The following is a 24477-nucleotide window of genomic DNA, read 5'->3' on the forward strand; positions in this document are numbered from 1 at the left end:
ACAGCCATCCTTTGTCATTGAACTTTACATCACACTTACAAATAATTTGATGTGACATTAACATTGGACATTGGCCTAAAGTGTGGCTCTTCAGTCATTGGGAATCAGATACTGTAGCTAACATGTTCACCTTCTATGAAATCCATTACATCTGGAGAAATTCTATATATTTCCCTTCTTCGACTGAGATGCATGGGAGCCGCATTTCCCACCAGTTTAACCAGAACATCTTTAACTTTAACTTCCACAAACCATTTTCTCAGTCATGGTTTGAGGAGAGTAGATTCCTTACATTCTTTTGTACACGTCTCCAGTGATGTAAGTTGTTGAAATTAATGTAGTTTTAATGTGAAATAAAGTTTTTTATGAAGCTTTGCTTTGTTGATGGTTTTTACGGAGCGTGTCTGGTATGAATTCTAACAGTAGCAACACGCACAGTATAGAAATCACAACACATTGAAGTTTTTCCTGAATTTGTAATTAATCACAAGACATTCTATGTTGGCTTTTATCAACAACAAAAATGATAGAAATGTTTAAATGTGGGCGTCCTTCAACAGTGACAAAAAAACCCCCCCAAAAAACAATGAAAGGAGTTTTTAAACATGTTTAATGTTTTTATGGATAATTTCATTTAAAAACATTTATATACAGTATATATATATTTTTTAATTTTTTTTTTAATCTTTTCACAAAAATCGTACTGTTTTGCAAATTACTTGCATGCCCACTTGCAATACATTCACAGTCCACCAGTGGGCCCTAGCTCACAGGTTGGGAACCACTTATAAATCTTTTGAGAGAGAACTGGACTGCTCAGCTCTATTTCCTACTTTTTAGATTCTAAATCACTTGTCAGTCACAAATAAAGAAAGAGAGTGAGAAAAGAAAGATTGTAAAAGAAAATTAGACAGATATATAGATATAAACCAAAATGGACAAAAGGCGACCAGCCATTGGGGCCTTGCTGCCTAAAAATCAGAGACTGCAGGTGCGTGGATTTAGAAAACTAGTCTTTATTTGAAATGATTTTCCTGCTCATCAGCGACACACTTTAGCCACAGGCTGAGGACCAACACGTGGATCTGAAGTCTGTCAATTTGCCAGTGTTTCACAGAGTAGCAGCAAGATAGCCATACAGTAATTCACACATTGTTACACACATACTTAAAACCAAACTGACACAGGACATAAAACACACAACATTCACATATTCTCGTATGCACTCCTTTATACACACCCAGGTACCCTGAGAGCTAGTGTTTCTTTGTCTTATCACTTTTCTTCTTCTCTTGGTATTCAAGGATCTTTTTGTGAAATATTCCTGCAGGACAGAGAACAGGATCATAAATCAGTTGTTCCAACAAGAGCTTAAGTTACAAGACTCCGTAACTTAATTAAATATGAAATGTGATAACTAGACAATATACATTGGCCAGACTGAGTTAGTTAATAAGGGTGAGTTGATTTACTTAAATTGGTGGTTTTTTTTGTGTAGACCTACACTGTAAAAGTTAGTTTTTCAAATGAGTGATTTTACACATGCCAGCTGTTGGGGGTTGGATGCTAGCAAGGAGCAGTGGCCTTTAGTAGCTTTAATGCTACTCTCCTATTCCTAATGCTATTCTCCTACAGATGCACATTACACTCACATAAGGAGAAAAAAACCTGATTTCAAAATGATGAGATTCAGATCTCGTAATTATAAGATCTGTCGTCCCTCTAATCAATGGAGCTGTAGGGACAGTTTTGGCTTTTAGCATCATTTCCTTATACCAGAAATAATGAGATCAGATGTTACAATGCTGGTTTAATTGGCTCTGACAGAGAGACATGAAAATGTTAACCCAAAAAATCGAATTGTTTATTTTTTGTTTACTGGGCTGTTCACAAGCTGCTCACAATCCTCACCTGACGGCTGTCGTCCAGGCTGCTGCTGCTCCACCTCCTGGATAAACAGGTCAAACATCTGTGTCTGGATGAACCTCTTGACAAAGTGTCGAGTAGTCTTGGAATCAATGGCCTTGTAGAACCTTTTCTTTTCAAACACCCCCTGCCCTCCTGCATGGCTGTATTTCACATAAGAGCTGTAATGGCCGACTGTTTTAACAAAGAACTGCAGGAAGGCTTCCGACACCACCCGGTTCAGCTCCTCCACCGCTGAAAGAAAGGACAGAAAACATTTGTGATGATGGAACTAACTAACTGTTACACTTGTGTTTGACTTTGGTTGCAATTCACTCACTTGATTTGTTTTGTCTTGTACTTAGTACCTCTCGTATTTCAGTTTGGAGCTTCGGGGGCAGAATAGATTCTTCATCACCAATCTGAAAAATATTTTGAAATTTGAACTTTGACAAAATGTTTGTTTCCTGTGAAGTTCAAAATAATAAGTGATAACCAAAAGATTTACCACATTTTTGTTGATAAAACACTTACTGAAACAATGAAGGTCTTCGTTTTATCCTCAGACAAGTCGACCACCAGCAGCTGTGTTACAGGGAGAAGAAAGGGGCAGAGGGAGGAGGTCACTCCAACATGAATTCACTAAAAAGACACAAAACCTGCCTTTGTACAAATCAAACCAAGTTATGGTTGCTTTTAAGATGTTTTGCTGTGTTCTCAGTGATAACTCACATCACTCTGGTCGGTGACCTCGTCCAGCAGGCGTTTCTGGACTCCCAGCAGGTAGGGGGTGGGTGCCATCACTACATCGATCAGGATTTCCGGAACAATGGAGATGAAGGTGTGCTGCCAGGTGAAGGGGTAAAGGAGGGCTGCTACTGCATGAATGACCTGGGATAACGTGCTGCAGAGAGACAAGAGATCTGACATCAGAGCAGTAGCCATATTCAAACCAATCAGAATACAGCAGAACAAAATCCAAATGGTCAAACAATCATCAGCTTTGAGAAAAATGTTTGAAAACATTTGTGTTTGATGGACGACAATTCAAATCAAAATCAATTATCAAAATTTTTTGTAATTATTTTTCTGTTGACCGACTCATCAGGAACCCGTGACTGCAGTCTAGCATTACAAATCTTTGGTAGCCATCTTAGAAGATGATTTCCTTTGATGCCAACACTGATGTTATTTATAAAAAGTATATCTCAATGTCTTTTTCTATGTGAGTGTGTAAGTAACTATGTATTACCCCAGTTCATCAGCGATGAAAACGATCCGTCTCTCCAGGACAGCAGCAGCAAACACCAGTAACACCTCGTCATCTGTCAGGCAGCTGAAAAGCTTGGCGAAGTTGACGTGTTCGAGCCAGGAATCCAGTGGACGGGTCAGACTGATGATCTAGTGGAGAGTAACCACTGTCACAAATAATATCAACAGTGGTACCAGCCTGTCATCACTCAAATGACATGTCACCGACTTTCAGCTCTGACTACACGCCACTGTTTGTGAAGGCACTTCAGCCTTGTTTAGTTCTAAAGGAAGGGATGAGCTACAATTCATTTTAGTGGTATTTCATGATCTATTCTTCCACATTACATTATTGTACGTAATTAGAGCAACACAGTTACTACCATTATGAACAAGACTCTACGGAGTCAGTACACAGAACCATCTCCTTGTCCTTCTTTCAACCTGAGGGCTGGTCACATTAGCAGTGTATTGTAGCACAAACAATGGCCAGAATCAGTGAATACTTGAGATGACTGAGAGCTGTTGAAACATGGTATGTGGCCTGTTGGGAGAAGGGAGGTAAAGGTTGGGTAACGAAGGACAGGTTTAGACACAACTCCACATAAACACACCCACCTGGAGGATCTCATGTGTCACTGGGTTGCACTGCACTACACACTCTGTGTGTAGGTTTGTGTGAGTGTTTTTTATTTTTTTGTTCTTTAAGCCTTTTCTCTACGGTCTACTCCACCACATTTCAGAGGAATAGAGGAGAATGAGTAATGACACGACGGCCTCTGCATCCATGTTTATCAGTTCTGAAGAGCTGGGGAACTCTCCACCAGCACAGTTCTTTGGAACTAGTCCCGTCTACAGTTGTTACTTTAATTTTACTAGCTCAATGTTTTCCTCTTGTGTCACTGAACGAAGTCATACTTCCTTGATGCAGCTTGGCTGAAGTCCCAGGCAACCGGTCAATGTTGGGACACACAAATTACTGTGGAGGAAGTAATCCCATTTTCACACATTATTTTAGGCTGCCTGAAATCTCTGAGATATACTATATGTATCCTGTCTAGTGGGTTTTATAATATAATTATATTGTTGTATTTTATGTTTCAGGTAGAAGCGATGCTGCCACTACACAGCGGTTCAAAGTTATATTTGTCAAATGCCAATGTACAATGTAAAGTAAACACAGCAGTGAAATGAGGGCCGGACTTGGCAGCAGGGGAGACTATGCAAAACTGCATAAAACAAAACAAAAACAAAATCCCCCAAAAAACTGATATTATGAAAAGTATCGCATTAGGCGGAAAGTTTTGTGATATTCAATATATATTATATATTACAATGGTAAGTGTGGCATGTCCATGTTTAAGCAGGAGGTGGGTCTATAAACTGTGATGGTTTATCATCATTTTCTCCTCCAGATAAGTTTGACTGACCCAGAGGGTTGTTTCCAACCTGTCGGATCATCTAACGGCTTTTTAGACAAATAACTTTGTGAGAACAATGTTATTGAAACTGACTGTAAACTACAGTAAAACTGAGCTATTCTGAAATTTGAAAAAACTCTGATTTACACCCCATCAAATTGAGATCAGCTGCCACCAAGACATCTGCATGGTTTTTTATTGTAACACAAAAACTTTAAGTGGACTGTTCAGAGCATGAAGGAGGGGTTTTGGTCTGACCTCAGTGCCCGACTCAGGAATGAAGCTCTTAATCTCCACAGTGTTTCCCGGAGCTGGGAATGGGGCCTCCCGCAGCTTCTGCATGAATGGGTAGATCATAGCCATGGATTTCTGCCGCCGCTTCTCCACCTCATCAAATATCTGCACACACATAGGAGATCACAGTCATGATGCTGTATAAATAAATAGTAATAACCCAACTCATTCTTAATTAAATTTCGAGGACTTTATTTTAAAGTGTACTCTAAAAGATACAGGTAGTCTCTCAAGCAGTGGGGTAATGTGCTCCTTTCTTAACTTTACCACAAGTTACTGTTCAAATAAGACTGAGAAAACATTGGGAGGTGGTATTACCAGTACTACAACAATTTATTTCCACACCGCCGGCTCCATCAGTGCAGCGACAGCCACACTAATCAGTCTGCTGAGAACACTGTCACCATATAAGATGTTGGTGGGCCTTACAGAGGTGTCATAGAATTACAATAATGTACACAATTACTAATAGAGATACATGTAAGGCTCCTTCTGAATTAAAAGGGTTCAACTTCAGCTTATGTTTTTAACACGAAGGAGAGATACAGTATCAAGGCAGCACTGTTTTACTGTTAGACTGTAGTGAAGTCTGAGCTGGTTGAGAGCAGGATTTTATTTATTCAGTTCAGTGTTCAGTTATATTCTCTGAAAATGTTATTTCCAAACATTAAACAGTCTAAGGACTTTTTTTAACACTGCCAGGAATCAAATCATGGTGGAGAAATACTGAATCATTTATTTAAATATTTATTTGCCAAATTCAAACATACTGAATATACAAATACCAGATATAAAATATTAGTCCGCACAGTCATTTTTTCAAATCAACGCTTTGCTATCATTGAGCTCCAGGCTGCATTTTAGCAAGTGACTCATACAACTAAACAAACACAAAAGCACCTGACACAGGTGTGTCTCCTAGTTAGTAATCAGCAGGCAAGACGCCCTTGACACACTTATAGTTCTGTTAATATTAAGTCAACACAGAGCTGCTCTTACATACAACACACCAATACTGTAGGTACAAATCAGTACATATGGCGGTAGTACTACTGTACTGATATCGGACTCTTTCTCTGTAAGGTCTAAGGCACTTGAGATGTTTATTCTTCTCCAGATACCAGATTCATTCTGCAGGACAACCAGAGGAACAAGGGACTAAGGCAGGTTCTCCAGGATGTTTGGAACAACCTACCTGACAACTCAAGCTACTGTCGCTGTTGCTAACTGCACACTTGCCCTGCAGCTACAATGTGTTAATATTAATACTTAATGCCTGCTCTCCAGTTACATCTGAACAGCATTGGTTACAGCATGATGCTGATGACACTAACTGACAGAGTGACTTAATAACTCCCTGTTCATGTAGAAATGTTTTTTTTTTTTCTATAGATATAAAGGTTTTGTACAGAACAAGGAATCCAAAGTTGCAAAAACATCAACTAAAAACCACCCGTCTTTATTTCCTCTTTCAGGTGCAGAATGGGAGGGGCAGTATATGAACTCAATATGGCCATATAAACAATGCAACGAGCTCAGGGTGTGACACACAAACAATGCAATAGGCAGGTCACAGCAACGGAGCATGTACAGTGTACTGTGTATGAGCTTTGACAGCCGGCAGCTTCACTATGTTCAACCCAGCAAGTCAGTGAATGTTTCCTGCAGGAGCCGAGCTCTGATGGCTCTCAACTGCAGGTAAGACATGGGACCAGCTTCAAAGTCCATGCACCAGATCCTTTTAACAAAACACTGTTATACTGTCACCACCCGTTTCTGAGCTGCACAACACGCAGACACAGAGCCACCACATCCTGTACCCTGTAGCATTCATCTCCCCTGCAGTCTCTGTCAGTGATACAGTAAAAGTATTTCCACATATTATTTAGTGAATGACCCGAATCATTAGCACAGGCTGAGCTCATTGTAAAAACAGAGACTGTCAGATAAAGGCCGAAGACAGGAAAGAGTTTTCTCACTCAGGGAACACAAACAACTTTGTCTTGGACTTGTGACATTTATACACCCTCATGTTTCGGTCGAAGTCCTACATGGAACAGCTTTAACTACAGGATACTGTTTGCCTGGGGAGGGAGCAGACAGACATGCGGCATCTCCAGTCACTTCTTTTCACTGGTCTTCTGTAATATTCAAGAGAATTTTGCTCCTCCCCCAAAGAGTAATCATATTTACCAAACCAAACTGGGTCTGTGTTGAGTGTTCATGACCTTCCACTTCCCACAATGTGGTAAAGTCTAACTCACCACATACTGAACCAGGCACATATCAAGATCAAGAACAGAACTCACACACAGTTCAGAATGACTGAACCAGCTCCTAACACAATTCTCTTCTGTATTTAGAGAAGTACAGCTGATTACAGCCACATTAAGAAATAAACTGACACTCATGATGTTTCCTTCTTTTGTTCGGTTGACTCACCTTGGAGAAGAGGCCGAAACACGCCAGGCTGCTGATGATGCAGTACGCCTCAGGTGGGCGAGCTCCTTTCCCTCCAGGCTGCAGGTCGGAGGGTAAAAATAGAGAATATTTAATGAGCGCTAGAAAATGATGACACGCTGACGGTTTCAGACTAAACACTGACCAGTAACCTCCTGCAGTATCCGTTTCTTCTGCTGCCATCAACCTCAGTCAGAACAAAGGAGAAGGTCTCACTGCAAACAGAAGAGGAAAAATCATTACACTGATGTAAAGTTGTATACAGGAGTTTGGGTGTCCTGAGCAAGAGATTTATTTTGCTGATATTTGAAGTGAGTAAATTTTGTAAAGAAAACCCCTGCATGAAGCTAACTGCTATAAAAAGATATCAAAGTGCTTCCAGCTTGAAATTTCCAGTCTGAAATGCCATTAAGTTAAGGAGACCTGTGGAAGTGAAGATACGCCAGAGTGGTTTTGGAAACAAGTGCTGTGAACAGGTGAAGTTAAAACTGAGCTCTTTAGCCACGATCACCAAAGGTGTGTTTGGAGAGAAAAAGGAGCAGCGTTTGTCAGCTGTTGAGCATGGGGGACGGAAATATTGTGGTTTGGGGTTGCATGGCAGTCAGTGATACGGGAAACACTGCACAGATAGTGAGAAGAATGGATTCCACTAAATATCAGGAGCCGTTCTGCAGTCAGTCGAGAAAATGAAAGTGAAATCCACTCACAGACTCCTGACCTTAACCTCAATGAGGTTGTGGGGACACGTTAAACCTGCTGTGTGAGCCGGAGCCTGAGGTGATCTACAGAAAGAGGCTGAAAATCTCTCAGTCCTGAACAGAGAGACTGAGCAGCTACAAGAAGTGTTTGCAAAAAGTCATATTTCGTGAGTAAAGTGAGTATTTAGTCCTGATGGATTTAGGTGCATAGACTTTTACACAAGACAAAATTATTGTTTACTTTTTTTATTTAACAGAGCATTAATATTTAAAGAAAGTCTAATTTTCAATGGCTCACTGTCTTCAATATCTGCTGCAGGGTTTGGATTCAACAAAATATGGAATTTGCCTCGGGATCAAACAGCTGTACCTGTGGTATTCTGTCAGAGGAGCCCAGTTGATGCCCTCTGGGAAACAAAACAGAGTGATTGCCTTCAGCGTCTTCTCCTCCTCCTCCTTCTGATATCTCACCATCCCATCTCTCTGAAAACACACACACACACACACACACACACACACACACACACAGACACACACAGACACACACACACCTCTGCTCTTTAAAAAAAAAAAACCTACACACGCTACATAACAATAACATCTCTTGACTTCCTGCTTCACAGTGGTAACAGACTGAAACCTTCAAGTGTCTGTATCTGATTTTATTTTCTTTAAACATCTTGAGAAAATTATTTGGTCTAATGAGCTGAGAGTTTGGTTATTTTTGGACTGAATTATCACACATTAATTAACACTAATAAATTTGGTGTCCTGTAAAGTTTAGATCAGCATGCAATCTTCTCTTTTATTTGCTGCACATTATGGAGACAAGCAGTATTACAACAGTCAAAATTGCCGTATAAGAATCTTTGTAGCAACAGAAAAACTTCCTGTAGGTTTGAAATGTAGTTACTGTGACTGTGCACCTTAAAACAGACCCTGAAACGGTTCAGCATCAAAAACTAATAAATCCATTTCTATAATTAATGCAGTTTAGTCAGAAATGAAACTGAAATTGAACTACTGAGTGGTAATGATTGGCTACGTCCACACTGCTATGTTTTCACTTTAAAACGTCCATCCAGACGACCGTTTTAGTTCTGTATCAGAAATAATCTCCGTCCACACTGACACACCTGAAAACGCATATCACATGATCATTCACGTACACTGGGCATGAGTCTGCGGGTGTAAACAGGAAGCAGATTGTCTACTCCGCCATTGATTAGTTGCAGAAAATACTGCGAACGAGGCAAAGGCAGGCTGATAAGACTCAATCAGGAAGTAATAGTGGGTGTCATTGTATCCAAAGGTCTCGGTTTCACAACTGAGCACAATCCTGGAGTTTTCAAACTAAAACGGAGTCTGCAGCGCTTCCAAATTCCAGGCGTAAACGCAGCAAAAGAGACGTAGTGGTGTGGATGTAGCCTCATCTTTGTGTCACTTGGGTCATTGGTTATATGAATGCAAACTAGGGTTCATTCCTGCAACACTATTGATGTGAATGTGAAATTATTAAGTTATATATTTAATATTAAAATCTGAGAAACAAACTCTTCATCTAATGTTGTTTGTTGTAGTTCAAGCCTGTATACAGTGTAGAGGGTTACTGACCTTGGGAAACTGGTAGGTGATCTGAGGCTCATAGCTGCTGCCATCCCTGGTCTTCTTGAGGCTGACCACCACCAGATACTCAAAGAAGTATTGACCGCTGACATAGCGGTGCTGCCTGGATGTGTTGTCTGCCTCTGCTGGGCCCGGTGACTCCGAAGGCTCCGGGTCTTTGACTCCTACAAAGAAATGTCCAAATACATTGTGCTTTAACATGCAGGGTTACTGCTGTTGTCCAGACGGAAATGTTCACAGGCCTCATTAGATCAACACTTTGTTGTTGACCTATGACGGCTCATATCACAGCAGAGCCATGCCTTCAAACACTGACTCACACTCCCTGCAGCAGAGACAGAAAACATTGATCACTCCAGTCAGAAACATCTCAGAGACGATCAAGAGAAAATGGAGGAACCTGAGCTAAATTCAAGTGTCATAGGAAAGTCTCTGAATATCTATGTCAATGTGATATTTCGGTTTTAGTTTTTAATACATTTTTAAAATGCTGTTTTAGCTTTGTCATAAGGGGGTATTGGGGTACTCTAACTACCCTCTCTCCTGCTCTGTTCAGAGTCCATTCGTCAACTGCTCAGCTTCATCCTGTGTCCTTCACAGTCCGCCAGCCTGCTCATGTGTTCTCTGCTGCATTCCTCCCTTTTTGTTTCAAATAAAAGCCCAGCAGCACAGAGCTTTTTCTTAGCTTGACAGCCTAGTGTCCCTGTTTGTTGTAGACCTACTGGTGCAAAACTGACCACACCTACATGTATGAAGACTTGATGTTGACTAATGTTAAATTTGATGATTATTACACTTATTTTGTCTTACTTTGTCTTGTTTGGATTTGTTCCACCTGAAAAACCTGTTCCTCTGAGGTGACTCTCTGAAGGTGGTAGCTAACACTCAGCTCAATACAGGATCCTGTTAATTGAAAATACTGAAGAACCACAGCTGTGTCTTTTAAAAGAATATGTTCAGTGATTGTTAATTTGGTCAGCTGATCTGATGGGACAGTAAAATGAGCTGCATAGCTGCTAAATGTAATATGAATTATTATTATTACCCTATTGCAGTCTTTCCAAGCAGAAACCTCCGGGGCCGAAAACTGCAGTTCCTTTACAGTGGTTTTGCTCTCTATTGCCAATTTCCTCCTTCATTTCAACTGTACAGAAATGAATTTTTATATAATTCAACTACTTAAATTTTATTAAGGTTTAAAGTTATGTATGATTGAGGGCGTGGTCACTGTGAGTGGCAGGTGGGTGAGCGTATGCATGAACAGAAGTCTCAGCTCCACACCCACCCCACCTGTCTGCCCATTTTTCGATTACACTGCAGTTATGCGGAGTGGGGCACTGCCAAGATGGCGACAGCGGAGCAGCCCACTTTGGACTTCAAAGCAGCTCTTTAGAAACCTATGGGTGACGTCACGGAGGCTACATCCATCTTTATATACAGACTATGAGCTTTTCTCAAAGAGTGTTCAGTGAGTAAATTTGTTAAAATATCATGTTTTAAATTTAGTGTTTCTCAAACTGCCTGCAAGTGACCACACAAGCCTGGTAGTGTGTATTGTATATGTGTTGTTTTCAATATTAAATCAACTCATATTAATTGTAAAATTATTATTTTAATTGGCTGTTGTGTTGTTGGACTTCAGTGTAACCCAGTGTTTTGCGACACTGTCTACTCATGTAGCTACATCAGTTTACAGGTTATGTTTTACATCAAAAATAATCAGTGTGAAAGGAAATGTGGATGAAGGTAATGATTAACCTGCCCTGGGAATGAGCTAAGTTTCACCATTTATCAGCAGCCAAATGACTATCAAACATTGACAATGGACAAGATTGTGGACCTGGCTTAAGACTGGGTCAAATAAAATCAAATCAAAAGAAGCCTCCGACACAACGGAGACAACAGGCAAGTGTTAAGTTTTACTTGTAAAGTAGTCACCATGATTGACTCTGTCCCAGGTGACAAGCTCTCTACAATACTACTAAAGTAGTAGGTCTTGCTGGTTTTGGGGATGTTTAGGGAGTAAGGTGGTCCATGAGTGTTATTTATTTATTTTCAGGGAGAGAACAGGGGAATGACACGCAGGAAATTGTCCGGCCGGCCCATGTGGTATGAGCCCTAACCATTCGGATATAAGGTCGCCCTGTGAGTTTTATTTTCATGGTTAAGTCCTTGTGCTGAAAAAGTTTGAGAAACAGTGATTTATTGCATAATTTCAACAGGGTAGATTTACCCATGAGAAGATGAATAGCAGCATCCAAAGTGCATGTGTGTTAAGATTTGACGCTGCCATTTTTGATGCTAATCACAGTCATCAGGCGCTAAAGGTTTTAGCTGTATGACGCTGCTGCTGCTTCAACAACAGCTGACTCTGTTGATAAGCAGACAAATCAGCAGTCAAATCACCATTACTAACTTCCTGTTGTTTCAGAATACAGGCGTGCACCTGTCCCTTTCACTTCATACAGTACATGTCTCTCCTTCCTTACCAACCCCTGAAAAGGTGCGCCACACACCTCGCCTAAAACCTGTGTTCTAGCTATCATAACAAGTCATTTAACCAGCACTTCCTGGAAGAGATGCAAGTGAGGGAAACAAGAAGCCATGTTGAAAGCACCCAGTGTCTGCAGCAGCACTCAACAGCTTACAGAAGCTTTTTGGAAAAGGTCTGTTAAGTATCTGTTCACAACAGCAGAAAATATCAGTGGTCATGTGACCTTTAATCACAACTTCACCAAATGCCCAGCCCCAACTCTTTCAAAAACCTGAACCATTTTTCTGCAACGTAATACTCACTATCTCTTTTGCCTTTGCGGAAGGAGGACCACATGGCACTGAACCTCTTGAGGGCCCCTTGTCGTCCACCTTCATCTTCACTTGATGGGATGGCACCTGAAAAACAAAACAGGCTGCTCATTATTGAAACCCTCACACAACAACATCAGCTTCCCCAATGTCCCTCTGCTGGTTTGAACGTCCTGCAGTATTCTGGTTGATTAGACTCAAGTCTCAGGTTGGAGCCAAGTGACACAGTTGGGTCAGAACTATGTCACCAACATCCATACTGAGCATATAGATCAAGCACAGAGAAGTGGATTATGCTGCAGAAATGGATGTTTTGACACCTTCTTTGACTTAGATGTGCCATTGAAAGCGACTGTAACAGCTACAAACTTCAGACCCATGTTTCAAGCCTATAGGTGAAGAGTATTAATAGGACAGGACAGTTTGATGGAGTAATCCTCCAGGACTGATTAGATGTAAAATGACAAACCTATATTTGACTATCCAGTTTAACAAAAAAACGGAAAATCTTATCTTCTCAGTCAAAAGGAAAGTGAATAATTGAGAAAATTGTTGGACTCCAGTGACTGTACTTACTATCTTTCTCAGCCATGTCAGAGATGAGGTTACCTCTGGGCTGCTCACCTGTATAACATAGATAAAGATTTAATGAATAAACAGCTGTGAGACAGCCTCTTTCCATTCCTGATTCACTGGGAAAGATTAGGACTTTTACCATGGCTGCCATCATGATATGGCATGCCACAAACAAACTTAAACCTTGCTTATTAAATTGAAGCTTGCTACACAAGTGCGGCACTACAACTTTACTAAGAGAAACTGGAGTGAATCGGTACATGGTAAAAAAAAAAAAAACATATATATATATATATATATATATATATATATATATATATCGAAACTGAGGCAAAGAAATTCTGCCTAACAAATGGAGCTCTGCTTAAACAATCACCATCAGGAAAACAACATGAGGGTAGGATGGAGCATGAGATTGACAGGCGGTGCAGCGTCAGCAGTAAAGCATTTACTTCTGCTAATTCCACGTTAGCTGTTGGGACATGGGCCAAACTAAAACATCAAGTATACAACAAGTATACATCAAATACATTTTTTCCCAAATATAGTTTTTGTCATTTTAGTTAGTTCTTTTCATGCTGATGTTTGTTCACCTGTTTATTTTTCTGGTAAGTTCAGTTTTAATAAGCTATTTGATGCTATAAAACAGGAATGTGACATCATGATTAATATCTGGGACTGACTCGTGTTTGGATGGGACTTTGATACTGTGGCTACACTTCCTGATCACGACTGCACAGGAGCATAAGGATGTATAATTGAGTACGCATAGATGGGAGCAGGCCCAGAAGTCACTCTGAAGGCAGCATTAGTGATTTGAATTTGATTCAGGCACCCATGTGTAGCCAGTGGAGGTTGATTTGTAGTGGACAGACAGGGCTGCTGCATTCTGGACCATCTGTAAGGGTTTCACTGTGCACAAAGGAGGCCTGTCAGAAGGGCATGAGACATAATAGAGGTCATGTGATGGAAACAGTGTTGAAATACCTGCTGAATGTCACATTTCTTTACTTTCATTTTGTTTACAATTAAAATGAGAGCAGATGGTGAGAATACTACACATTATTTTAGTACTTTCACAATCAGGATGTGGCCACAAGTTACTCATTAGCTTTACTTTAAGCAGCCAAGTAGCCTAAAGCAAATGTTTGCAGAGCATTTGGGAGAACAGAGAAAGAGTGGTCTGGAATAGTGGCCAGATACTTGAAATAGACAAAGGTCTGAATTTTGAATGTCAAGTTAGTAATAACTGAAGCTGAAAATAAACTGTGGTAAAGGTCCTTTGAGGGGAACTAAGTGCAGAGTGCTGCGTGTCGGTCAGGCAGATTCATTGTAATGCTGGTTAAGTCTGAGGTGAAGCTAAGCCTGCAAACTAGCTTGACCAGGACTAGACTTGTCTGGAAGGTCAGACTGATATAAACCTGCTTTATGAAACACCGGCTTGAGTAAGCAGGCTTACTTCAGTTATCAGTTATCCCAGACACACAGCCTGTTGTAGAATATAATCTTATTTATTTACATTGGTAATCACAATGTACTAAAGCAACCATCAATAACATCTCCCTGTTGTCTGACAGTCTAACAGTCTGCTGAATCATTTGTTTACTTCAGACTCTTGAGGAAAGAATTTTCACAGTTGTGCTGCGTTCAGGTCATGTGGGATAAAACAGGTTTCTACAGGGAAAACCTATCTCAACTTACAGATGGTAAATAAACAGCAGTAGGAAAAATATGGTAAACACTATTCAGAAATTGCAATTCACGTCAGGCTTCAGTGAATGACTATGTTAGGAAAAAAACCTTTACCTTAACTTTCAGACACGTAACCTCACTTGGAAATGGAGTTTAGTGATGGACTGGTATTAAAAACAAGGAAATACCACAAGTCACAACTCTGAAAATGTCACTGCAGCAAGAGAAAGCAAAAGAAATACCATGCTGGAAGTTGGCCCGAGTAAAAGTGAAAGTGAGCAGATCTGGTGTTGCTCAGAAATTCTAAGATGTCTCATGTTTGGGGCTCAGAAGTATCAAAAGTAAGTTATTACTCAATATAAAAAAAAAAAATTATCTATTTAGAGAGGGAGAGAGAGGGAGAGAGAGAGAGAGAGAGGGAGAGAGAGAGAGAGAGAGGGAGAGAGAGAAGAGGATGACATGCAAAATAGTTCCAAGCCAAATCGGGGATGTTGCGGTTAATGCAGTATGTGGCCCAGACAACAGGAGTTTTGGTCCTGATTCTCCCCTCCCAACAATCACAGGAGATATCCGGTCCTAGACATTGGTTGATACTGATGTTCGTCCCAGATTATCTTAACATCAGATTTGTTTTCAGCACACACAGTGGACAGCTGGCAGATGGCGAGGGGACATCGACTGAATTTGACAAAAAAGTGTATTGGATCACAATCACTTACTCCACCTTTAAAGCATAGATCAAATATTGTTATTTCTTCGATGGAAATCAACTATTGTTCAGAAAGTTCGTCCCAACACTGTTGCTAAAGTTCCAACTAATGTGTGTCACTTGCACGTTTGCTTTTCTTTCACCTTATGTCCAGTTCATCCTGTTGTGGCTCATTATCTTGCTGTATGATGAACACCTGCCTAACCAGTCCGTCTTCTTTGTTACTTCCCTTTTTCTCTCCATTCTGACCACAGTAAATAGTTCTACTTCCTGCAGTACAGCCCCAGAGGGTATAGGAACACGTAGCACCGCCTTAGTACAGACATCAACAAAAGTTGTTGCATCAACTTTTGTGATTGGACCTGTAGAAACTGTAATGCTAAATGGTAAATGGACTGCACGTGTAGCATCTTCCTACTCTGATCGACCACTCAAAGCGCTTTACACTACAAGACACATTCACTCATTCACTCACACATTCATACTGCACTTTTCTATCACACGGACTCACACATTCATGATACATCAGGGGCAAGTGTGGGGTTCAATATCTTACCGAAGGACACTTTGACATGGAGGCTGGAGGAGCTGGGGATCAAACCACTGATTCTCTGATAACTGGACGACCCGCTCTACCCCCTGAGCATTAACTTCCTATGCTTCATTTACTTCAATTGCTGCAGGAAAGCTGTAATTTCTTAATTCCTGAAAAAGGATTTTTTTTTTCTTAACCTTAGCTTTGTAACATTTGAGTTAATTCCCGGGACATGAACTGCTTAAATCTCTTAAAATGTTCTAAAACTTTTGAGCAGTAGTGTACTTGTTAACTTAAAAAGAGCACATACTGAACATTAGGAGTGATTTCCACTGAATGTATCCTAGATGACCTACAGCTGGAGCAGACCAATAAAAAAAAAAGAAAAAAAAACTCACACTAAACTTTGTCCTGGTTTCAATTTTAGTCTGGCTCCCGACAGCCTTTACTTAAGCTACAATACATAACCTCTGCTGACAGAACAAGGTGTTTGCACTTGACGCCAGTGGATGTGGTTGCTCACCCATCGCCTTGCAGTTGCATAACTTTGCAATCAGTTAGCTGCAGTGGAACACAAAAACTACATTAGATTGTAGTATCACTTTTAACTCTTGTCATGGATAATTACGGAGCAGCCTTTTCGTTTGCTTACATGCTCCTGCCTGGTGGTGCTGCTGCTGCTGCTCAGCACTGATGTGGGTGTAAATAACAGTCCTGTTAAACAGCTTCACACCCTGAGGCTCCTGAACATGTTACAACACCATGCTGTCAAATAAGGAAAGAAACTGCACAGTGTCTAAGGCCAACCAAAACTACCTGAATCCTGTTCTTGTCTTTTTATATTCAAGTACCTGAAACCTGTTTATTCAAAACGAAATATGTCCCTTATGTGTTTATCTGTCCAGTTTGATCCAAAAATAGCAGTTTTTAGCTTTTGACTTTACTCTTTGATGTAAAATATGAAAGATGGCTTGATCGCACCAGTGTTTCGAACTGACTGTATAAAGAGAGATATTTTTGACACAACTGAACCCATTAAATAGCTAAGAGTTGATGGACTAAGCTAAAGGACAAGGTAATAGGTATGAAGGGTTCAAGTTAGGAAACATGCCAAACGTCTGATTTTGGATTACATTGTTAAAATGCTGGTTTATTGGGGTATAACACTAATTTATCTTCCAATATCCACCTGCCACCAAAGGAAACAACAAACTAAACTGCATTTTAAAATAAGCAAAATTTAATGCCGCTCTACATAACAAATCATTGAAGTACTTTATTCAGTTCGACATGTTCAATATTTCAACCAGGCTGCACTTTATGATATTTAGTCCCAAATATTTAACTAGAAAAACATAGAGAAGAGGGTTGTTAGTTTACTAATGTAGTCAGAAGTCTAGCTGAGGTGGTGGACCACAGACCCGGATATAAAAGTGGGCACAAACCTGTTCGACACAAGTATCAGCGCACGTTCTGACAGGTAAAACAACTGTCCGTGTTTGTTGATAAAAACAACCGCAAACAGCAAAACAAATAACGTCAGAGTTTTTTATCCACATGTAACAGACTACTGTTGTCGCGCGGGATTTATGTCTGAACATCAGGTGAACCCATCAGTAAAATAAATGACAGTGACCTCGGCGGTGTAAGCTGTACTCACTCCATCTGTTCTTTAAAGGTCCTTTTCTCCTCCTCGTCACCGTTTCACTCATTGCTGCTTAACTCCACAGGCACACTGTATTCCTCTGAGTACACTCAGTAACACAACTGCGGCACTTTGTCGGCTCCATTCCGGCACATAAATTTCATCCTGACTCTCGCGCTCACTGCCGCTCCGCGTGCATCCAAGGCTGAAACATCTCTGCCACGGCTGTGAGCAAACCACAGCGGAGCTCTCCTGTGCTGCGTTCAAGTCATGTGCGAAAAACGGAGCACTGACTGCTGTTTTACAAGTTCAGCGTCGATTGTTTGTAATAGGGAACCTGGTTTGCTGCCAGTAAACAAAAGCAGGTCAGTCACGTTAAGTTGAAAATAATTAGACAGGCACAGCAAACTTCCCAGTAAGCACTCCAGTTCTGATAGTTAACTTGTGTTAAAAGTGCTCATAGAGGACAATACCAGCAGAAATAAGACATGATTTAGTGTTTCAAGTAACCTTGAAACAACAAGCAGCCAGTGACTTGGCTGAGTTGTGAATTGGCCAGAAAAGCTTTTATCTTCGTAGGAACCCGTTAAATGTCAGAGAGCTTAACTTTTACTTTAACCCCACTTCAACAAACTTCACCATGTGAGGTGCTCTGTGACTCTTCCCAAGGCTAATCACATCCGGATTTCCAAGGAACAAGCTGCTCAGCACCACAGCACATTTGACTATATATCAAAGCATTTATGACAAATGATGATAGAGTTAGATTTGACAAAAAAAAAAAAAGGCTCTGCTACCTGGGAAGCTTTCTGCTGATTCTGCTGGAGAACTAACCCTCAACCCAACCAATGCATGAATATTAAATTTTAGTTTAAGCATCAATTTCAGCAGAGTAAAGGTGTTTTAAGACAGAATGCAAAGCAGACTTTCCCTTAGGGTTCTGTCTGAACACACCTTAATAGCTTAAAGTATCAGGTTTTAATAGCTGAGCTCACACCTGTATGAATATAATTAGATTTTACTAATCTGCTGGCAGCCAAGCAGCTGAATCCATGAGGGTTTAGGACTGTCCAAGTGTCAAATCATCAGCTGCTTGAGGGCTCTCTAGCAGACATTTTGAGCCCTTTATGCACACTTTCTAAAAGTTTGCATTTCTGCAGGCTTTGACTCAGGGAATTACCCAAAGTTCACAGTGTTGTGATGTTGAACATGGGGTTACCATGGTAACGGAAGCCCGGAAACATTTGTAGACTCACACGCTCAATAACTTACCAGGTGAAGTCAGTTAAGTCTGTTAAGGTTCAGGCTTTAGGGGGAACATTGGGATTGGGCCAGTGATAGTGAAACATGAATGAAACAGCTGATCCGCTAAGTGCGACTTCAGTGCTCTTCTTTAGGAAATAATATGGACCATTTAGTTTGCCACACTTTGACATGTCCTCTTAATGTTCATGGTACGTCGTAGCATACCTGTCCTCTTCATCTGGTCCAGAGTACTGTGTAGTTGTGAGGAACCATCTTCATCTGGGTCCCACTCTAGGATTGCAATGCAAAAACAAAATGAAGATCCTGAGGTGTACAGGGTTTGCATTGAAAACTGTTGGTGTTGTCCCTGAGGGAACAAACTGATCTGTCATGTTATTGTATGAGTATTTCTGTGATTACTGTCATCTCTTTGGAAGATTTAACAAAGTAAAAGAAGCTGACCGAATGAGAATTATGAAAGTACTGTCTGTTGTTATTTACCCTTTCTTGATGTCTCTCGGACTGATGAAAAAGACAGCAATCCTCTCCGCTGTTGAAATGCACCCTCTGCATAACTGTTGGGCCTTTCTGTAGGAAATTCACATTGAAATGCAGTAATGAAAGAATTATCTGTCAAGGAAAGGTTCATTTTACATCTCTGTGGATGTGTTTAATATGATCCACCATCTTACTTTTAATCCGGAGAGATGAGAAGTTGAAACTCCTCCTTGTGTTTTGAGACAGTTTTTTCTCCACATTCTGAGAGAGAAGAAAGAAATAAAGATTTTTGTCAGTCCAGAAACTAATAAAAATATAAAATATTAGTAAAAATAGTAAAATATTCTATTAGGACCCGAGCACTGAGGTGCACCAAAGGTGAAAGGAACATATTGTTTTTGAAGAGATCATTATTTTTATTGTTCTGCTGGAAAACTGGCTCAGTTGTGGCCAGTGGGATCCATAGTGCCCCAAAATGCAGAGTCATATTGGGATAAAGGAAAGACTTTTACTCATACACAGGAAGTGGTGCCGTATCTTTACATTGTTCTGTCTGATTAACACCAAAACTTGGGCGTTCAGTTTCCTGTAACACACCAAAGTTCTGTACATTTCATGCATATTGGACACTGAGCGGCACTTTTACACAAAAACTGAAAAGCGTAGGTTTGCTGTAGTTCAACTTCTTCAAGTGTTAAGTAATCAGCTTGCAGACCTATGCTTTCAAAGTAACTTCTCCAACATTGTTTAAATGTAATACTGTACGTTTCCCACTTATCTTTTGTAGTAGTTACTCAGACTGTCAAAAGGTATTTTATGTAAACAGTATATTTGTCTGAGCTTATCAGACCATATGTACAGTCTCAAACTGTCTAGTCTTTACTTTGCTTTAATAGCTTGTTTGCTCCGCTGTGGCCTTTAAAACTCACGTCAGTGTCAAGCCCAAGTCACTGATACACACTGAACAGGATTAGTAAAGCATAACAGTGTTTGTAATATTAGTTGGTTAAAGTATTAAACTGTGTCTGCTTTCTGTTTTTATTGTTAGAAATGACATATTTCAGTTTCCTTTAACACCATTAGTAAGAATTTAACACCTTTAACATTTGCTATTGAGTCATTGATCTTTCCTGTATGAAAAATCCTCTGGAACAGGAAGTGATGAGTTATATGCTTCTCGTTTGTTTTGAATAAATTAAAGAGAAACTGAGTAGTGACCATGTGCAGAGGAGGAAACCAAAGCAAAGAGCACCACCTACAGTGGTCTCAGGCTTTCGGACCCCTCAGTAGAACCCTGGCTGCTCAACCACTCATCGCCAGATTGTTCAGTCTACTCAGCAGTAGCTATGCTCTCGTCTCTACAGTAAAACTTTCTTGTGTTAATCAGTTGTTATCTTCCAGCTCGTCTCCTAACCTGTGTCTCTTTATGTCGAAAATACCAGTGCCTGCCTTCATTTATCCTTCGCTCCCCACACATCCACTGCTCCCTTCATCTCCAGCCGGTCCCCGCCATTCCCAGCTTCACCCCCCCACTACTCTTTTGTTTTATTACTTTAGATGATGGTATATAAGAATGCTGACAACAGTTTGTCTGTTAAACACGAGCACTGACAAAAGTTCAAAATTACACCAACACCTCTAAAGATCACTGCTATCTTTTTTCATATGATCTATCCACAAATTAAAATGTAAAAACGACAATTTGTGGTTTGAGGGAGAGTTTCATATTAGAGTCACTTCTTGACAAACAACAGTGTTTCCATTCACCCAGCTTTGGGACAGATTGTCAGTTATGGTTGGTGAGTTCAGGCTTTGTTTTTGGCCTCTGTACAGACATAATGGGTCAAACCTGACAACCTCACTGTGAAAAGACTTTACTAAGCCCTGCACAGTTACTGCAGGTTGGCTGCTCCTTGTCAAGAAATTGTTCCGGTGCACAGCTCCACCTAAAACCACACATTGTCACTTTTACATTGTTTGTGTTTGGATTAAACAAACATGATGCTTCAGAGGCATCAGACTGAACTTTGGACAGAGCAAAGCTACCTGTTTCCTGCTGCTTTCAATCTAAATACTGAGTTAGGCTAACGACATCCTGCCTCCAGCTCTGCACAAGTATATTTCCCTAAATGTTCAAATACTTGTTCAAGTCAGGTTTGGGCCTCTCAGTGGTAGGTTATAAAAAAGACACTGTGTCATACTGTGTCACATAATGCACACTCGACACTAACTCCCCCACGCCCCAAAACAGACAATAGCACTAGAATAAGACCACTCCCGAACTCGGTATATAGAGAATTGAAATGAACCCAGATCCCCCTGTTGTCTCTCAAACAGCACATCAGACCACTGACATGCTGATGTTATTTGAGGCCTCAGGTGAGCGGTTGTCGAGATGCTTTGAGGCCTGTACACACACGTCCTTCCTCTGGCTAATCATTCACTTCGAACAACAGACGGCACTTACAATGACCACGCCTGTGAACACAATACGCAATGTCGTTTGTGCACAAGAGATACACGTTTATGACTTCTTTAGTTCATCTCTACAGCAGGAGGGTATTACCGCTGACATGCTGTACAGCACCTTCATTGGGCAGAAAAGTTTTGAGTTTTCTTAATTTAAATGAATTATAAAGTGCGAAGCTTTCAGTTGCAGTGTGTTCCACTCTTCATTCCCAACCTGGCAAAGCAGACAGCTGCCAGTGGTGTAGTAAATACCATGAAACACTCACAGCCTCCATTTTTCTGAAAATGAGCACTTTTATTTTTGACACTCTCTTGATTCTCACCACTCACCAGAGCATGTGGTGGAGGTTATCAAAACCCTATGCCATCGGGCTCTGAGTGTGTCAACGAGGACAGAGGTGGGAGGAACAAAAACACATCAGGGTGGCACTGAAAAAGTGTGGTTAAGATCAAGATAGTTAGGAAGATGCAGAGCAGACAACAACGATAAACAGAACAACAATGTAATTCCTTACATTGCTGGAATATCTGAAAAACTTTGCCCTGTCCACCCTGAGGACAAAACACCCAGACATAAGCAGAGCGATGTAGTGTCCACAGTACAGAGACCTGTACACTGCGGAAACAAAACAACCACTTCACAAGTGCATGGCACAAACACACGAGAGGGCTACATCCAAGGGACACTCATTTTGTCCAGAGAGGACCGGTGGTTTGAAAGAGGAGTGAAAGAAGCCATCTACGTCAAACTGGATCGACTGTCACTAAACAGAGGAGGTGGTCTCGAGTCTTGAGATCCCTCCCCAGACAACTGAACACCCGACCACACCATGGCTTAGGTGACACTTACGGCTAAAGTGTGATCTCAACCACACAGGAGGTGAAACACCTGGAACTCCCCAGCAGCCAGTTAGAACTGAAGCCTTTCAGATGAGAAGTGAAACGTCCAGTTGCTTTCGTACAGCTCAGGGAGATTCAGACATTATCCAGATCCCAAACATCTGGGACTGACCAACAAAGATGAAAATATATGTTCAAATAAAAATATATTTTTTAACCATTTTAGCAATTGCATGTTCTTAATGGAGAAAGTGGTGGCTACATGTTTACATTATTTTACTGATGGCCATTATCAAAGACACACTCATTGTAAAGAAGCAGGAAGCAACGCTGGCAGTTTGGACACGTGTGGGCCTCAGTAGCTCAGCGAGGTCGCGTCAGGTGAAGGTGAGCTAAGAGGTGTGGCCCAGGACTAAGGTTTGTCAACTCACTGCTGCTCACTATATTATCACTGGTCCAAAACAACCCAGGCCACCGGGAAAGGTCCCAGTACTCCAGACCAGTATCTATATCTTGAAACAACAGAATAAGGCAGTTTGCGCTGCTAGAATTATGAAAAAATGATTGTAAGAAATTTTGAAATTAGTTCAGTTGAATCAAAATAAGTTGAAATATTCCTACTTGATCTTTTCCTAATAAAAGCTGCAGATAGTTTAGATGAAAAATAATCAGCAAAATATGTAAATTAACTTTTTGCAGCTGTTAGAAAAAATGCTGCGGAGCAGAAGTAAAAAGTAGCTGGAAATGGAAACAATAATAAAGCAAGTAAAATACAGACCTGTACTTAAGTACAGTTGTTTAATACAGTTATTATTTTCACTATAATTCCACCCAGAAGTGACACAAGGACAATGTGTGAATATTCTGGTCTTGGGTTTCAAACAATAGCTCCGCTCCCAGTGTCGAGATTATCAATATAATCCTGAGAAAGTGAAAGTGGGAGAAGCAGCATCTGCACCTGCTCTGTAATCAAACTGTGTGTTTTTGTTTCACTTACACAATGACAGTCTGATGTAACTGTAACTACTCTGGTGGATAGAAAAACCTTTTAAAGTGAAGTGATAGAACTGGTTTTATAACACAATTAACGGTGTTTAGTGTGTGGTTTGTAATCAGTTCTAGATTTTGCAACACTTAAACAAACTGTCGTTTAATTGCAGAGTTTTCTAGCTGAGACAGGTGCACAGGAAGTTGCAGGAGCTGCTAGTTGAGTAGAATAGTTTTTTTAGGGTAATTTCACTGAGAGGCAACCTCTGTTTTACAGTATACCAATATTTTTTCTGTAAACATACAACTCCCCACCCGCCCCCCGCGCACCACCCAACACCCCAGAATTAACATCAAAATGGTGTGAAATCACAGGAAGTAAAAGTGAGATTGTCAAGAAGAAAGTTCTCTATTCCTCCTGTCATGTGATATTCACAGGAAATGTCAGTTTCTCTAATGTTTTCCCGTTAATCTCTTTACATTTCACTGCAGAGTTTTGTTCTGGTTAACTAATTGCCACTGACTGTCGTAGTGCGCCCTAATCTTCTGAATTCAGTCGGTCTTTTGCAAAGTCAGCATGCAAGTGTCATGTTACAAGCATATTCAAACAAATAATGCAGCTTCAAATTCAAAACACAAAAAGCGTAGAACACACTCACCACCTTTGCTTGCTGTGACATCTTGTCTTGGCTGAGCAGATGAAAGAAGTGTATTAAGCCACTGGATCCACTGTCATGTGCTGGTTTTGACACTACTTTGATTTAGTTCTTCATCAGTAAGTACAGGCTAAAGACTCTCCCGGCCTGTGCAGTCACCTCGTG

The 24477-nt window shown here is 40.6% G+C and overlaps 1 protein-coding gene across 4 annotated transcripts; it reads right to left on the reverse strand.

Moving 5' to 3' along the window:
- Nucleotides 1–996: 996 nt before the first annotated feature.
- On the reverse strand, nucleotides 997–24477 carry dennd2da (DENN/MADD domain containing 2Da). Of its 4 annotated transcripts, none has more exons than XM_023411511.2 (17): nucleotides 24319–24477; nucleotides 19555–19621; nucleotides 19364–19450; nucleotides 19088–19153; nucleotides 13037–13084; nucleotides 12452–12547; nucleotides 9644–9819; nucleotides 8400–8512; nucleotides 7477–7546; nucleotides 7314–7391; nucleotides 4836–4976; nucleotides 3158–3306; nucleotides 2638–2809; nucleotides 2440–2490; nucleotides 2246–2327; nucleotides 1912–2160; nucleotides 997–1324 (listed from the first exon to the last, which is right to left on the reverse strand). In XM_023411511.2, exons 1-17 carry the CDS (start codon nucleotides 24334–24336, stop codon nucleotides 1257–1259), a joined length of 1731 nt encoding a protein of 576 aa, XP_023267279.1. In that variant the 5' UTR covers nucleotides 24337–24477; the 3' UTR covers nucleotides 997–1256. The 4 variants fall into 4 exon arrangements, with proteins under 4 accessions (XP_023267279.1, XP_023267278.1, XP_023267280.1 ...); XM_023411510.2 differs by having other exon boundaries at nucleotides 24316–24477; XM_023411512.2 differs by lacking the exons at nucleotides 19088–19153; nucleotides 19364–19450; nucleotides 19555–19621; nucleotides 24319–24477 and adding an exon at nucleotides 17633–17843.

This window comes from Seriola lalandi, unplaced genomic scaffold (assembly GCF_002814215.2).
Source record: "Seriola lalandi dorsalis isolate HSWRI2012SDOR001 ecotype SW California unplaced genomic scaffold, Sedor1 jcf7180002054469, whole genome shotgun sequence".
In the NCBI taxonomy this organism is placed as follows: Eukaryota; Metazoa; Chordata; class Actinopteri; order Carangiformes; family Carangidae; genus Seriola; species Seriola lalandi.